This window comes from Rhinoderma darwinii, chromosome 10 (assembly GCF_050947455.1).
Source record: "Rhinoderma darwinii isolate aRhiDar2 chromosome 10, aRhiDar2.hap1, whole genome shotgun sequence".
NCBI lineage: Eukaryota > Metazoa > Chordata > Amphibia > Anura > Rhinodermatidae > Rhinoderma > Rhinoderma darwinii.
The window spans coordinates 89747541-89763771 of NC_134696.1; the positions used below are offsets into that span (position 1 = coordinate 89747541).

The 16231-nt window shown below is 42.5% G+C and overlaps 1 protein-coding gene across 5 annotated transcripts in view; it reads right to left on the reverse strand.

Annotated features, from left to right (window-relative positions):
- Nucleotides 1-15709, reverse strand: part of LOC142661551 (ETS homologous factor-like) — a 28272-nt gene extending 12563 nt beyond the window's left edge. For 3 of the 5 annotated variants that reach the window (XM_075838974.1, XM_075838975.1, XM_075838971.1), the window contains exons 1-2: nt 14661-15227; nt 6265-6438 (exon numbers count right to left, since the gene is read on the reverse strand). In XM_075838974.1, coding sequence (XP_075695089.1) covers nt 6265-6438; nt 14661-14748 — 262 coding nt within the window. In that variant the 5' untranslated portion in view covers nt 14749-15227. The other 2 variants (XM_075838973.1, XM_075838972.1) reach the window with 2 other exon arrangements.
- Between the last annotated feature and the right edge of the window lie 522 nt (nt 15710-16231).

The following is a 16231-nucleotide window of genomic DNA, read 5'->3' on the forward strand; positions in this document are numbered from 1 at the left end:
ATGAACTGTTTATCCAGGCACAGTGACGTCCATATGAGTGTGGCCGCTTAAGTGAATTGCCTGTACCAGCCACAGCCATACTCGTATGGATGTTGTTGTGCCTGGATAAACAATGAACGGGCTTCTGCGCTCACTGGACCCCCCCCCCCCCCTATCATGCATTAAGGGCCTATACTAAGGATTGGCCATCAAATGAAAAGCACAAAAACTCCTTGAAAGGAGTTAAAGAGGTTTCCCCATAATCATTATCTATCACCTCTCCACAGGATCGGTGATAACTGATCGGTGGGGGTCTGGGCGCGAGAGCGGGCTCACCTTGCTTTTCCTGGGAGCCCCATATGAATGGAGCGGTGGTGCGCATGCTCGGCCACCGTCTCATTCATTTCTATGGGGCTACCGAAGATCGCGCTCGACAGCCTCATAGAAATGAATGAAGTAGTGGCCAAGCATGCGCACCACCGCTCCATTCATATGGGGCTCCCAGGAATGGCAAGATAGGCCGATTCTCAGGATTAGTGGGGTCCCAGCAGTTGGACCCCCACTGATTAGATATTTATCACCTATTCTGTGGATCGGTGATAAATAAAGATTATGGGAAAACTGAGTCATTTTTTTTAGTTTTAATTTTCGTTTTCCACTCCCTGTCTTTCAAGAGCCATAACTTTTATATTTTTCTGTTAATAGAGCGGAGTGAGGGCTTATTTTTTACTGGAGAGTTGTAGTTTCTAATTATACTATTTAAAGTACTATAGAATGTACTGGGAAATTGAAAAAAACTCTTTGACACCTGGGCGTTAGTCCCGGGTGTCAGCTGTAAAACACAGCTGACACCCGCAGGGTATGGAGCACGCTCAGCCCGTGAGCACACTCCATACTTCCATATAACGCTTATAACGTACATGTACGTGATAATGCGTCAAGGGGTTAAAAGAGAGACACAATACTAAGATGGCGCCAAACAAGGGCAAAGTAGGACAGATTTCCTGGATGTAATGTGTATTTTCTTATCTTATCTAGAAGATATTGATTTCATATGCCATAAATGTCTCACTGGTGGGGACCAGAGAATGAGAGTGCTTGGTCTCCCGTTCCAGGCAGAGAGTTGGCACTGCGGGTATGTGTGGTCTCTATTAAAGCCTATGGGAGATACGGAAACAGCCTAATAAATGCGCCATACTGTTTTATAGATTTTCCATAGACCATAATAGAGAAGGGCAACTCTGCTGAGAACGGAGGACCAGGCACCCACATTCTCATGATCAGTGTAAGTTCATGACCAATCCTCTGTGACCAATCTTGTACGCATTGGACAAGTTCTATTTGTTAGAAGGCTCCTTGGATTTTACGCTAACCACAGGGTGTCCCCTCAGCAATCACCTGACAGAAAGTGTTCAAAAACTCTATAGTGCCGCCACAGGGGGAAGGAAGCATTGCACCGTTCCCATTTAAATCAATGGGCTGTCAATGTAATGCACTGACATTAGTGTAAGTCCTAACATTAACCTGGTTCGTTTACTTAATATTTCTCTTCTAATTTTGAGCACCAATTACCCTCCATTACTCAATAGCACATTATTTTAGAGAGTGTTTTGCGCCCCTTTCAGCCGGACATTCTTGCTCTACAAGTTAACTCTATATTTACTTACATATAGTCAAGTTGTGTGACTGGAGAAACACACAGAACACACCTGTATATGAGAACCACCTCATGTAAATAACTCGTAAAATAATTATGAGGCCACTGAACTGAAGATTGGCAAACAAACCGTACACTGCCTGATCAGACATGTACAGCCCAGTGGAGATATAGCGACGGGCCTTCTACTATTAGGATTAATAGAAACACACAATACAAGAAGGAAAAGCTGCACGAGTAAAACCTAGAGGAAGGAAAAGGGGTCGTTAATGTCTTCAAGACTGGGATCAGTTCAACCCTCATGGGCTCAAAATTGTTTATTTTTGCTATATGTTAGGTTGCCGTACACAAGTTGGTAGATAATCAGCTGCTTGTCAGGGGCGCCGGACCACGGTCAATCAGCTATTTGTCCCGGCAGACACATTTTTAAAGAGTATGTCTCTGAGGAGACGACCCCTTTAACATCAACCCTGACCGTGCCGAAAAAACTTGGTAGAAAGATGGCACAGCTCCTATATATGCAACATTTTTGGTCTTGTTTTTTATTTTATAGGGTCTCTATATACCAGTAACTTTTTGGTTCACATTTTTCCCGAATTTTATAGTGCTCTCATAAAGGCGCATGGACCTTACTGTATCTCTGGATGCCTCCGATTTCATGTGGAGGAACACAGAAGTTTTTTCTATCACATACGTTATTATGGACGTATTCAGTTCTTTTAGGTGAGAATATATCCAGCATATGGCCCCAGATGCTGCACCATGTGGCACACGAAGTCCCCGCAGCTCAATACGCTTTCTCTGCCTCCCATTGATGCCAATGGGAGGTCAGAGATGTAAACGCCCGGAGATAGAGCATGTCGCGTCTTTTTCCCGTGAGACAGTTTTTCCGCTCCCGGGACAAAAACGCCTCCGCCTTCCTTTGAAATCAATGGGAGGCATTTTCGGCCTTTTTTTGCCTCGTTTTCCACGTCAAAAAACGTGTAAAAAAACTTTGTGTGAACTGGCCCTAATTCAATTCAAAAAGAGAAACTCCTATATTATATAGATTCATTACACACAGAGTGATCTTCTTCCAGCATTTTTTTCTTTTAATGTTCTTTTAATGTTCTTTTAATGTTGATGATTATGGTAACCCAAAATTTAGTCCCTCAGAAAATTTGAATATTGGTTAAAAGTTGCAGATTGTAGCCCCATGGTGTGACACTCTAATCAGCGAATCAACACAAAACACCTGCAAAGGTTTCCTAAGCTTTTACAAGGACGGGTCTGCTGCTCAGTGTCCATGTCCTGTTTTCAGATGAAAGTACATTTTGCATTTCATTGGGAAATCTCGGTCCCGGAGTCTGGAGGGAGAGTGGAGAGGAGACAATCCAAGTTGCCTGCGGTCCAGCGTGAAGTTTCCACAGTCAGTGATGGTTTGGGGGCCGTGTCATCTGCTGGTGTTGGTCACTGTGTTATATCCAGTCCAGAGTCAGCGCAGCGTCTAGCAGGACATTTCCCAGCTCTTCATGCTTCCCTCTGCTGACAAGCTTTATGGAGATGCGGATTTCATTTTCCAGCAGGACTTGGCACCTGCCCACACTGCCAAAAGTACCAATACCTGGTGTAATAACCACAGTAACACTGCGCTTGATTGGCCAGCAAACTCGCCTGACCTAAACCCCAGAGAGAATCTATGGGGTATTGTCAAGAGGAAGATGAGACACAAGACCCAACAATGCAGACGAGCTGAAGGCCGCTATCAAAGCAACCTGGGCTTCCATAACACCTCAGCAGTGCCACAGGCTGATCGCCTCCATGCCACGCCACATTGATAACACCTCAGCAGTGCCACAGGCTGATCGCCTCCCTGCCACGCCGCATTGATAACCCCTCAGCTGTGCCACAGGCTGATCACCTCCATGCCACGCCGCATTGATAACACCTCAGCAGTGCCACAGGCTGATCTCCTCCTTGCCACACCACATTGATAACACCTCAGCAGTGCCACAGGCTGATCACCTCCATGCCACGCTGCATTGATAACACCTCAGCAGTGCCACAGGCTGATCACCTCCATGCCACGCCGCATTGATAACACCTCAGCAGTGCCACAGGCTGATCACCTCCATGCCACGCCGCATTGATAACACCTCAGCAGTGCCACAGGATGATCACCTCCATGCCACGCCGCATTGATAACACCTCAGCAGTGCCACAGGCTGATCGCCTCCATGCCACGCCGCATTGATAACCCCTCAGCAGTGCCACAGGCTGATCACCTCCATGCCACACTGCATTGATAACACCTCAGCAGTGACACAGGCTGATCTCATTAATGCCACGCCGCATTGATAACACCTCAGCAGTGCCACAGGCTGATCGCCTCCATGCCACGCCGCATTGATAACACCTCAGCAGTGCCACAGGCTGATCACCTCCATGCCACACCGCATTGATATCACCTCAGCAGTGACACAGGCTGATCTCATTAATGCCACGCCGCATTGATAACCCCTCAGCAGTGCCACAGGCTGATCACCTCCATGCCACGCCACATTGATAACACCTCAGCAGTGACACAGGCTGATCGCCTCCATGCCACGCCGCATTGATAACCCCTCAGCAGTGCCACAGGCTGATCGCCTCCATGCCATGCCACATTGATAACACCTCAGCAGTGCCACAGGCTGATCGCCTCCATGCCACTCCACATTGATAACACCTCAGCAGTGCCACAGGCTGATCACCTCCATGCCACGCCACATTGATAACACCTCAGTAGTGCCACAGGCTGATTTCCTCCATGCCACGCCGCATTGATAACACCTCAGCAGTGCCACAGGCTGATCACCTCCATGCCACGCTGCATTGATAACACCTCAGGAGTGCCACAGGCTGATCACCTCCATGCCACGCCACATTGATAACACCTCAGCAGTCCCACAGGCTGATCACCTCCATGCCACGCCGCATTGATAACACCTCAGTGCCACAGGCTGATCACCTCCATGCCACGCTGCATTGATAACACCTCAGGAGTGCCACAGGCTGATCGCCTCCATGCCACGCCACATTGATAACACCTCAGCAGTGCCACAGGCTGATCGCCTCCATGCCACGCTGCATTCATGCAGCAATTCATGCAGAGTCGGAGCCCCGACCAAGTATTGAGGGCATATACTGTACATACTTTTCAGTAGGACGACATTTCGGTATTAAAAATCATTTTTGAAATTGGGCTTATATAATATTCAAATTTTCTGAGACACTAAATTTTGGGTTTTGATAAACTGTTAATAGTTCAACATAATCATCAACATTACAAGAAAAAAATGCTGTAAATAGATCACTCTGTGTTTAATGAATCTATATAAAATATAGGAGTTTCACTTTTTTAATTGAATTATTGAAATAAATAAACTTTTTGATGATATTCTAATTGATTGAGAAGGACTAGTACATGCATCAGTGCTGTTCATGAAGTCACTGTGATAATAAAAGTATATTATGGAATTTCTCGGTATGCAGTTCCCCAATATATAAAGTGAACCTACACAATATTACTGAGTAGGTAAGAATTACGTTTTTAGCTGTTTCTTCCCTTCTCTTTTTATTCTCTTCCCTTCATTCTTCACTTTTTTCTTTCTTCCTTCCTTTTCCTTCATTCTAATCTTCTTCCATTCCTTCCATTCTTTTAGTTTTTCTTCCCTTCCTCCTTCCCTTTCCTTCATTGTTCTTCTCTTATATCCTTCCACTCCCTTTATTCTTATCTTCTTCCCTTCCCTTCATTCTTATCTTCTTCCCTTCATTCTTTCTTCCCTCTTTTTCTTCCTTACCTTTCCTTTATTCTTATCTTTTTCCCTTTATTCGTTTCTTCTTTCTTTCTTCCTTCCCTTTATTCTTCTCCTCTTCCCTCCCTTCATTCTTATCTTCTTCCCTTCCCTTCATTCCTAAGTTATTCCCTTCCCTTCATTCTTACCTTATTCCCTTCTTTTTTTCCTTAATTCTTCCTTTTTTCTTCTTTCCCTTTCCTTCATTCTTATCTTCTTTCCTTCCCTTCACCTTTTCTTCCCCTGCCTTAATTCTTTGCTTATTTCTTTCCTTAATTCTTCCCTTCTTTTTTCCTTTCCTTTCCTTCAATCTTCACTTCTCAATTCTTTCCCTTTCCTTCATTATTCACTTCTCCCTTCCTTCCCTTGCCTTCAATTTTCTCTTCTACCCTTCCCTTTTTTTCTTCCTTCCCTTTCCTTCATTCTTATCTTCTTTCCTTCCCTTCACCTTTTCTTCCCCTGCCTTAATTCTTTGCTTATTTCTTTCCTTCATTCTTCCCTTTCCTTCATTATTCACTTCTCCCTTCCTTCCCTTGCCTTCATTTTTCTCTTCTACCCTTCCCTTTTTTTCTTCCTTCCCTTTCCTTCATTCTTATCTTCTTTCCTTCCCTTCACCTTTTCTTCCCCTGCCTTAATTCTTTGCTTATTTCTTTCCTTCATTCTTCCCTTTCCTTCATTATTCACTTCTCCCTTCCTTCCCTTGCCTTCATTTTTCTCTTCTACCCTTCCCTTTATTCTTACCTTCTTTCTTCTCCTCTACACTAGGTAATATCTATTATCGAGCAATAAAACTCATATCATCAGTGTACTCACCTGTAAACTGCGGGAGCGTTTCACTGACGCCAGTGCTGTCAGTCAGGTTACAGACGTCTGAGTCACCAGAGGAATAATCAGGGGAGGTAAGATAAGCCAAAAAGGGCAAATCTATGTCATTTACATCATAGCCATAATCTAAACAGTCCCAGGAATTTTGGATGGTGGGAAGATCTGCAAATAAAGAAAAAATATTTTTACAACAGTATAATGACTATACATGCAAGGATATATTTAGCCTCTTTCGTTGTTTAATTTGACCAGATTCTCAAGGTGACTTTTTTGCTTTAGAGCAGAACTGTCAACATAATACGCAGCGTATTACAGGTCCGCCGGGCTATTGGATCAAACGGCACAAAAAAATATTGCGCTGTTTGGTTAATAGCAGCTAAAACAGATCACAACCGTCTCATAGTTATGAGTCTGCTGTATCCATTAGGACAGAGCACCCCAACCTCATCAATGGTTGATTGCCGCTGATGTACCTGCCTGTATATATCAAAAAGTGGGCAAGGAGCGCCCTCCTCATGAATACAGCCCAATGTAGTCTGCCCTAGCTGCTATTAACCAAATATATATATATATATATATATATATATATATATGCATGTCCTATTCTGGTCCGTTTTTTGTGGACCACGTCGTCCATTGAAGTCTATAGGTGCGTGAAAATCATGGACAGCACATGGGTGACATACGTGTGCTGTCCGTGTCTCACGCAACAGTTGCTAAAGATATGCTGAGAAGAAAGAAAAAAAAATGTACACCAACACTGACATTAAAAACTGATGGCGCACGGAACTGAAATGCATTAAATACGGTCCGTTTTTTGTGGATGCAAAATGGACACGCTCATTTAAATCAGGCCTAAGAGGTGTGTCCCAATACTTTTCTCCATATAGTGTAGATATATAGATTTGTGATATTAACTTGCAATAACACAATTTTTTCTACATTTTTCCAGCTTGAAGCTTTATCTGAAGATCGCGACGCCTTTATCTATAAATATAGATGTTTACAACAATACCCATATAACAGATTTCTCATCCTTACTGGAACTTCTTACAAGATGCACATTCCTGTTATACCTGTTTCCTCACCACCTTACACGGCCAAGAACAGTTAGGCTGGGTTCACACGACCTATTTTCAGACGTAATGGAGGCGTTTTACACCTCGAATTACGCCTGGAAAAACGGCTCCAATACGTCCGCAAACGGCTCCAATACGTCCATTACTTTCAATGGGCTTTACGATGTTCTGTGCCGACGACCTGTAATTTTATGCGTCGCTGTCAAAAGACGGCGCGTAAAATAACAGCCTCGGCAAAAGAAGTGCAGGACACTTCTTGGGACGTAATTGGAGCCGTTTTTCATTGACTCCAATGAAGAACAGCTCCAAATTACGTCCGTAAAAGACGCAGCGAAAAACGCGAGTACGAGCAATAACGTCTGAAATTCAGGAGCTGTTTTCTCCTGAAAACAGCTCCGTAATTTCAGCCGTAATTGACGTTATCGTGGGCACATACCCTTAGGGTATGTGCACACGATAACTGCATTTACGTCTGAAATTAGGGAACTGTTTTCAGGAGAAAACAGCTCCTGAATTTCAGACGTTATTGCTCGTACTCGCGTTTTTCGCTGCGTCTTTTACGGACGTAATTTGGAGCTGTTCTTCATTGGAGTCAATGAAAAACGGCTCCAATTACGTCCCAAGTAGTGTCCTGCACTTCTTTTGCCGAGGCTGTGATTTTACGCGCCGTCTTTTGACAGCGACGCGTAAAATGACAGGTCGTCGGCACAGAACATCGTAAAGCCCATTGAAAGTAATGGGCAGATGTTTGCCGACGTATTGGAGCCGTTTTTCCAGACGTAATTCGAGGTGTAAAACGCCTCCATTACGTCTGAAAATAGGTCATGTGAACCCAGCCTTAGCGTTTGTTCACATGACCTATTTTCAGCCGTAAATGCCCCCCGAAAAACGGCTAAAACTGCTGAACGCCTCCAAACATCTGCCTATTGATTTCAATGGGAAAAACGGCGTTCCGTTTCCACAGGGCAGTTTTTAAAAACGGCCACGTAAAAAAGACCTTGTAAAAAGAAGTGCATGTCACTTCTTGAGCCGGTTTTGGAGCCGTTTTTCATTGACTCAATAGAAGAACAGCTCCAAAAACGGGCGTAAAAAACGCTAGTTGCTTAAAAAATGGCTGAAAATCAGGGGCTGTTTTCCCTTGAAAACAGCTCCGTATTTTCAGCCGTTTTTTGTTAAGCGTGTGAACATAGCCTTAAACTATTGCAAATATTCCGTACACGCGACATTTGCATCGGGAAATGCTCTCAGCACTTACGGCAAACAAGTCCATAGACACTCATGAGCCCAATGGAGGCCAAAGGGATAGGTCTCGTGCATGGGAGTTTTTACAAAGTGGATTTTTCCCAAATCGCCTGCTAATGTTTGGCAAAGTTGGCTGCAAAATCTGCGTATGTTTATGCAGATTTTGCGCAGGTTTGCTGCCGATGTCACCCCTTTGCATTGCAGCCTGTCCTGAAATCTGTGCTGATTTTTTCCGTTACATGTGGATGGGGTTTCGAAAACCCTGTCCACATGTATTGTACTGGGCGTTGTCGCAGAATCCTCACCAAAATATTGCAATAAATCTGCGATGTCTGAACATGCCCAAAGAGTGTTATTTTGGCATCGGCCAGGCTAGTTTACGTCGGCACACCGTTTTTTCCCGCGCTGTATGGGAAAACCTATAAAGTTGGGCATCACATAAAAACATATACCAAGCAGTAAATTTGCTCTTACAATAGTGGGCTATAGGCGATGACTATAGGCCAACCATAGGGTAAGTTCACACGTAGCGGTAAATATGGCGGATTCTCCGCAACAGATCTAGTTGCGGAAAATCTACAGCATAATACAGTAGTAGCAGATTGGATGAGATTTGAACAAATCTCATCCACACGCTGCGTAAATGATAAGCGGGAAAAAACGCTCAGAAATTTACCTGCATTTTTTTTAATCCGCTGCATGTCAATTGTATTTGCGCAATCACTGCTTTTTTGTTACTGGTTTTCGCCATTGTATTCAACTCGCAACAAATAGAAGTTGTTTTGATTTTTGCCGCAGAAAATCTGCTATTCCGCTGCAAAAATCGCAACTTAGGAAAAAACAAATCTTATACTTACCCAGAATTATGTGCTTCTTCGTCCAGGCCGGCCTCCTAGGATGACGTTTCATCCCATGTGACTGCTATGGGCGGTAACGGTGACATGGGATGAAACGTCATTCCGGAGCTGCAGAACATCAGAGGGACACGTCGCCATGGTAAATTTATCAATTTTTTTATTCATTACAGGATTTCCGCAGCGGAAATTCCGTGGGCGTCAAACTACACCACAATTTGGTGCCGTTTCTCGGTCGGAATTCCTTCTGATATGTCATAGATACATGTGAGGAGCGGACATCGGTGGAGTCTGAGATCTCCGACCACCACTGATTTCCAGAAAGAAAGGGATCTTTAGAGAGCTCAGACCCTTTGGTACTGCTAAGAGATTTCTGTAAGGCCCCATGCACACGACCGTAGATTTCGTCCGTAATTATGGACCCACTCATTTCCATGCCCGAGGGACACCTTCCCGTATATTTACGGGAAGGTGTCTGGGCCGTTGAAACCTTCTGTAAAAAATAGGACATGTCCTATGTTTTTATTTTATGGTCCGGGCTCCCATACTTTATAATGGGAGCACGGCCTGCAAATGAGGACAACTGTCCGTGGCCGTCTGTAGCCGTAGTCACGGACCGTGTTTACGGCTACTGTCGTGTGCATGAGGCCTTAGGGTCTATTCACAGCATATTAAATGTTTGTGCTCAGCACATACATTGAGAAAATCTCCAGACGTATGCGCTGAACATAAACCCCTGACATATGCGACTGTACGCTATACATCATCCATAGGTTGCCATGCTAATAAGCATACACCGCGTGGTAAAGCACAGCGCCAAATGTATACCTGCCTGGCAGAAGCCAAAAGGACGCTATATTGACATCCACTATGTTTATAAAAAAATATGCCGACTGTACATAAAACCAAAAGTGGTGTGAATAGACCCTTACTGGAGATATGACAACATTCTACAATAATGGGGGAGATTGGACATTGTGGGGAATTTATCAAAACCAGTGCAAAGGCAAAGTCGAGTAGTTACCCATAGCAACCAATCAGATTCTACCTTTCAGTTTGCAGAGGTCCTTAGGAAAATGAAAGCAGACACCTGATTGGTTGCTATGGGCAAATACTCCACTTTACCTTTGCACTAGTTTTGATAAATTCCCCCCAATGTCCAGAGATGTAGCTATATGGATGGTGGAGGGGCATGTTCTCCGGGTGTAGGGGCGCCAACAAGCAATGGCCTTGAGTCTTTGCCCCAGGTGAAGGAAGGTTTAACTAGGACTCGACACCATCATTGATATAAATAGACCTAGAAATCTCTGGACAGGGCCAAAATAGTGATACTGATATACTATGTGCATCAATACCTTATAGTTTTTAAGATCTCTGCTTGCTGTCATTCAATAGAAACCTTCATTGTTTACTTGTAGAGGAGAGGAACCCGTCCTCGTCATGATGATCACAAAGTGGCTCGGCTCGTTGCAGTTGTCAGAGCTCTCTTGTGTAAAGTTTGTGCGCCCATATGATCATCACATGACCAGATCAGAAATAAACAATGAAGCTTCGCAATGAATGACTGCAAGCAGAGATCTTGAACACGATGATGAATTGATACGGAAAGTATATTAGAAAATTGTATAACTTTTCATCATATGATGGATAATCTTAATTTGCTCAAAATGGGATACCACGTTCTGACAACAGATGACCTATCCACCGGATAGGTCATCAGTATATGATGGGTGCGGGTCCGACACCCGGACTCCACACTCCGGCTGCCCCCGGCACCAGACGATATTGCCGGAAGCAGATGGCTCCAGGTAAAGAATAGCGGCCGAGCTGCAGTTCTACCAAACGGCCGCTTTGCAGTGGTTCCGGCTGCAGCTACTGCATCCCGTTCCAAACATCCGGTGCCCGGAGGCAGCCGGAGTGGCGGATCGGTGCAGGGTCCGGGTTTTGGACATGCACCGTTCATATACTGATGACCTATCCGGTAGATAGGTCATGAGTTGTCAGAAAGTGGAAAACCCCTTTAAGGATAATTTGTACATGTGTGTATATATATACATAGTAAAGACTTTTTATGAACATAAGTTACTGATTTGAAAGGGATTATTGAGTTATGTGCCCCCTTCTTTGGTTTTATAAAATAACAGAACAGCAGACATGCTCAAAATTTCCAAAATTGTAAGTACTAAGATACCATGACTGCGGGGGAGGGGATATTATTTGTTTACATGCTCTATGGGGGCTAATTTACGTCAGTTTTCTGGCATAGAAAAGTCGCAAAAGGTAAAAAAAAACACACAATTTGTGGTGCAATATGCGACTTTTGGTCTTTTCCGCCACCACTTTTGTGGGAGGGGCGTGGCCTCAGAGAAAGGGGCGTAGACACTAAGGCTCGACTAATTTATTATAATTTACAGAAAACTGGCGTAGATTATAGTGGAAATCAACACCAGCTCCTAGCTGACGCAGAATTCACCCTATGGGGTGTAGCGAGGTGCCTCTACCTTGCCCTCCTCGATTAGACCACCCCCCATTAGACATTGAAAATGAAAAATAATGAAAGCACCAGCTCGGCCGAAACACTGGCGAATGATATGCCAGTCTTACTAAATTGCCCCCAGTATCTATAAGGTTACAGGATATGTTTTGTAGAGATTTATATAGATATCCTGGCCATATGGATAAGAAATATGTAAAAAAAAAACAAAAACGAAAAACAAACTAGCCACAACTTGTCCTGTAGATGTAAAGCTGATGTAGAGCGGTATGTAAAGTATATCCATAAACTGGCTCTATAGAGTATTCACATGACAACCTTGTTACACAATAATTCAGGAACAGGATTTTCTGGGTTTATGTATAGGAAACATGATCGTTGTGTAATGAAAAGCTCAGCCACTTTCTATTATACATTGTGCATGAATTCCTCACCATTTGCAAAATCTGTGCTTGCTGTCGGTAAATGGAAACATTATTGTTTCATCCAGAGGCTGAAAGCCTGTCCTGATTATAGTCAGCTGACACAGGTGAACGGCTCGTTACAAGACACACTGTGACAACTCCCCCACCTGCTATACCAGACACAACATACTGTGTTGCTATGTGTGGTCAAACTCTGAAGAGTGCCATGGTCCTTCATTCTCGTGAGCGGTGGGAGTCCTAGTGGTTAGACCCCCCCTCTGGTCACACATTCTTCCAAAATAGTTTATATTGGATTTTCAAGAAGTATAATAAAGTAGTAAGTACAGCAGGACAACTGGGGGTTTATAGTGTTATGTACAGACATAGGGAACGGCCGGAACAAGATTAATAATAAAGGTTTAGCCGAATTGAGGCCAAAAACAATTAGGAACAACAGAAAAGAAGAGAAAAAAATGTATAAAGAATTACTTCATAATGGCCCAGAGTAATGAGTATTATAAGTAAATCTATCTATCTATCTATCTATCTATCTATCTATCTATCTATCTATCTATCTATCTATCTATCTATCTATCTATCTCATATCTATCTATCTATCTATCTATCTATCTATCTATCTATCTATCTATCTATCTATCTATCTATCTATCTCATATCTATCTATCTATCTATCTATCTATCTATCTATCTATCTATCTATCTATCTATCTATCTATCTATCTATCTATCTATCTATCTATCTATCTCATATCTATCTATCTATCTATCTATCTATCTATCTATCTATCTATCTATCTATCTATCTATCTATCTATCTATCTATCTTCCTCATATCTATCTATCTATCTATCTATCTATCTATCTATCTATCTATCTATCTATCTATCTATCTATCTATCTCATATCTATCTATCTATCTATCTATCTATCTATCTATCTATCTATCTATCTATCTATCTATCTATCTATCTATCTATCTATCTATCTATCTCATATCTATCTATCTATCTATCTCATATCTATCTATCTATCTATCTATCTATCTATCTATCTATCTATCTATCTATCTATCTATCTATCTATCTATCTCATATCTATCTATCTATCTATCTATCTATCTATCTATCTATCATCTATCTATCTATCTATCTATCTATCTATCTATCTATCTATCTATCTATCTATCTATCTATCTATCTATCTATCTATCTATCTATCTATCTCATATCTATCTATCTATCTATCTATCTATCTATCTATCTATCTATCTATCTATCTATCTATCTATCTATCTATCTATCTATCTATCTATCTATCTATCTATCTATCTCATATCTATCTATCTATCTATCTATCTATCTATCTATCTATCTATCTATCTATCTATCTATCTATCTATCTATCTATCTATCTATCTATCTATCTATCATCTTCTCTTTTGCATTGTTCCATTAGAAATGATCTGCTTGTTGTTCTTGAAGAGTATCTGGTATGGTGGCTCATCTCTGATAGAGGTTCCTGTTTCCTATACTGGATGGTTTCTTGTTCTTTCAGGACCTTGTAATTACAATTTAAGCTGGCCATAGAAGAAAAGATTTTACTCCCATATCATGGGGGAGATTTATCAATGGTGTCGCAGGACGCATGAATTTACAATTCACTGGAAATGGCGGAAATTATGGCAAATCTATCACAATGACGTAAGCAGCATAATAAATTTTTGGGAAACTCACTAGACATGTTACTTATCTTCCTTACGCTGCCTCATGGCTCGCATTTGTAGGTATAATTTGACACATCAACAACCAAACAAAAATGAAAACCCATAACTTCCGACCACTGGGCAGACTTCCATTGGTCGGAACCAGTCGTTTTTAATAATATAGATATAATGATCGTTGTTGAGGATTCGTATCATTAACGGTAATTTATAGCCACCTTTACATACATCCTATGAGACAACCTGGAGATTGTCTTCTCTGGACCTAGACTGGTATTAGCAGTTGGAGCTGGACGGTACATGATTCATTATTAGGAGAAATTGTGTCCCTATGACAGTTCTTCTCTGCTATAGTAATAACTAAAAACCAAGAAATATTTTTCGATCATGTAGAACAGACTGCCATTGGTCTAAAATCATCTAGATCGTCCCCAAAGATGTACAGATTATCACTTTGACTATTTTTTTTTCGAGGGCAGAGTTGTCATGGGGTCCATGGCCACCATATAATAAGATAATTCTAACTCAAAGATGCAAAGAGTAGAGATTAAATGACATTAAACATCTTACCTGTCAGCGCCGTTTGGCTGGCGCTACTGGCCAGATCAGCTGTGAAGTTGGAGAGAAGGGTGATGGGCAGTGCTGTTGAGTGGTACATCCTGGCACGCTTTCAGTAGTACGGGTGTTCACCTGAGTGTATCGCAGGCAGGGGAGACAATGACATTGTCCTCAGGTGCTGAGAGGCCACATTACTCTGCCTTCATGTGATGGAAACTGGGCCAGAGGGGGCGAGAGATTGACTGACAGAACAGGAGGAGGAGGTTTTACTGGAGACCGGTATATTACAGACAGAAAGTCCCAGTTATGCCATCGGCTCTTGTTCTTTACCTGGTTTCTATTCAGATCTCACAATGCAACTGTTCCAAGAAGCGTCAAGAAGTGAATAGGGACCTAATCGGGGTTTCTCCTGCTCATTGTTTTTCGGGTAGTGCTGCTTTCCCAGAGTTTCAGTGTAATGTTGCAGCATGGCAGTCGGCCAACTCTTACCTTGTCATTAGCTTCAGGGCACTCCCTGTAAGTTTATCTGAGAAAACAAAGAGTTACTGTAGGGTGACAGACATGCTGCATTCTTCAGAATTAAAGGCTAGAGACTAACGATGAGGACATAAATAGTCCTAATGAGAGGACGGGTTAACATGGCCTATGACATAATCACTGATCAAATATGAAATGGTCATTTACCTGTGCGGGTCATTTGTGGGTCAATGATATGGAAGCAGAGATGCACCATCTAGTGGGCATTCTGTAAGTTACATCCCCAATGTTTTTCGGTTTTTAGGGCCGCATGGTAACTTTATGTACTGGATATGATCCCAGCAGTTCTGACTTTGAATCACATTGCAATGGGAATAAATGGTACATATCTCTCGACGGGCAAGTTCACCATTGAAATCTATTGTACTTCAATTGCGCAGAGTTGGGAGGAACGTATTTCTACCAGCATCAGTGCAAGCCCAAAATCGTAATCAAACCTAGATCCAATGTTTCCTCTTCGTCTTTGTTGCCGGTGAGGGAGCAGCTAAAAACCTGGGCACTGTTCCATCTAAGCTGGGCATTCTGAAAAACCAAGCGTGGGCAAGTTGGTATGGAACATAAGTCAAATAGTGTAGTAAAAAAGGTAAGCTAAAAAACATATGAAGTTACAATCTTTTGTATATTTGTATTCTAGCAGAGTGCTCCCCATTCATAGTGCCGTTATTGCCCTCATTCATAGTGCCGTCATAATACAACATTGTAACAGTGCCAGCTGAATGCCCCCAGTAATCTGTCAACTATGCCAAGACACTCACAAATCCAATCCTCACCATATCATTTCCGCTTCCCTCACACACATTAGGGCCAATTTTATACGAAGCTAATTCACCTATCAGTATATTTTTTTGTAGTGTGGGAGGAAGCCAGAAAATCCCCACCCAAACACGGGGAGAACATACAAACTCTATGCCCACCACTGAGCTATCGTGTTGCCCATGGTGTGTACCTCCAAGCTAAAGCCACACTTTTATATCATTATTTTAGTAGGTTTTACACTAATTCCATCTCTGTATTATAATATATGTGTGACCATTTTGCTATTGAGG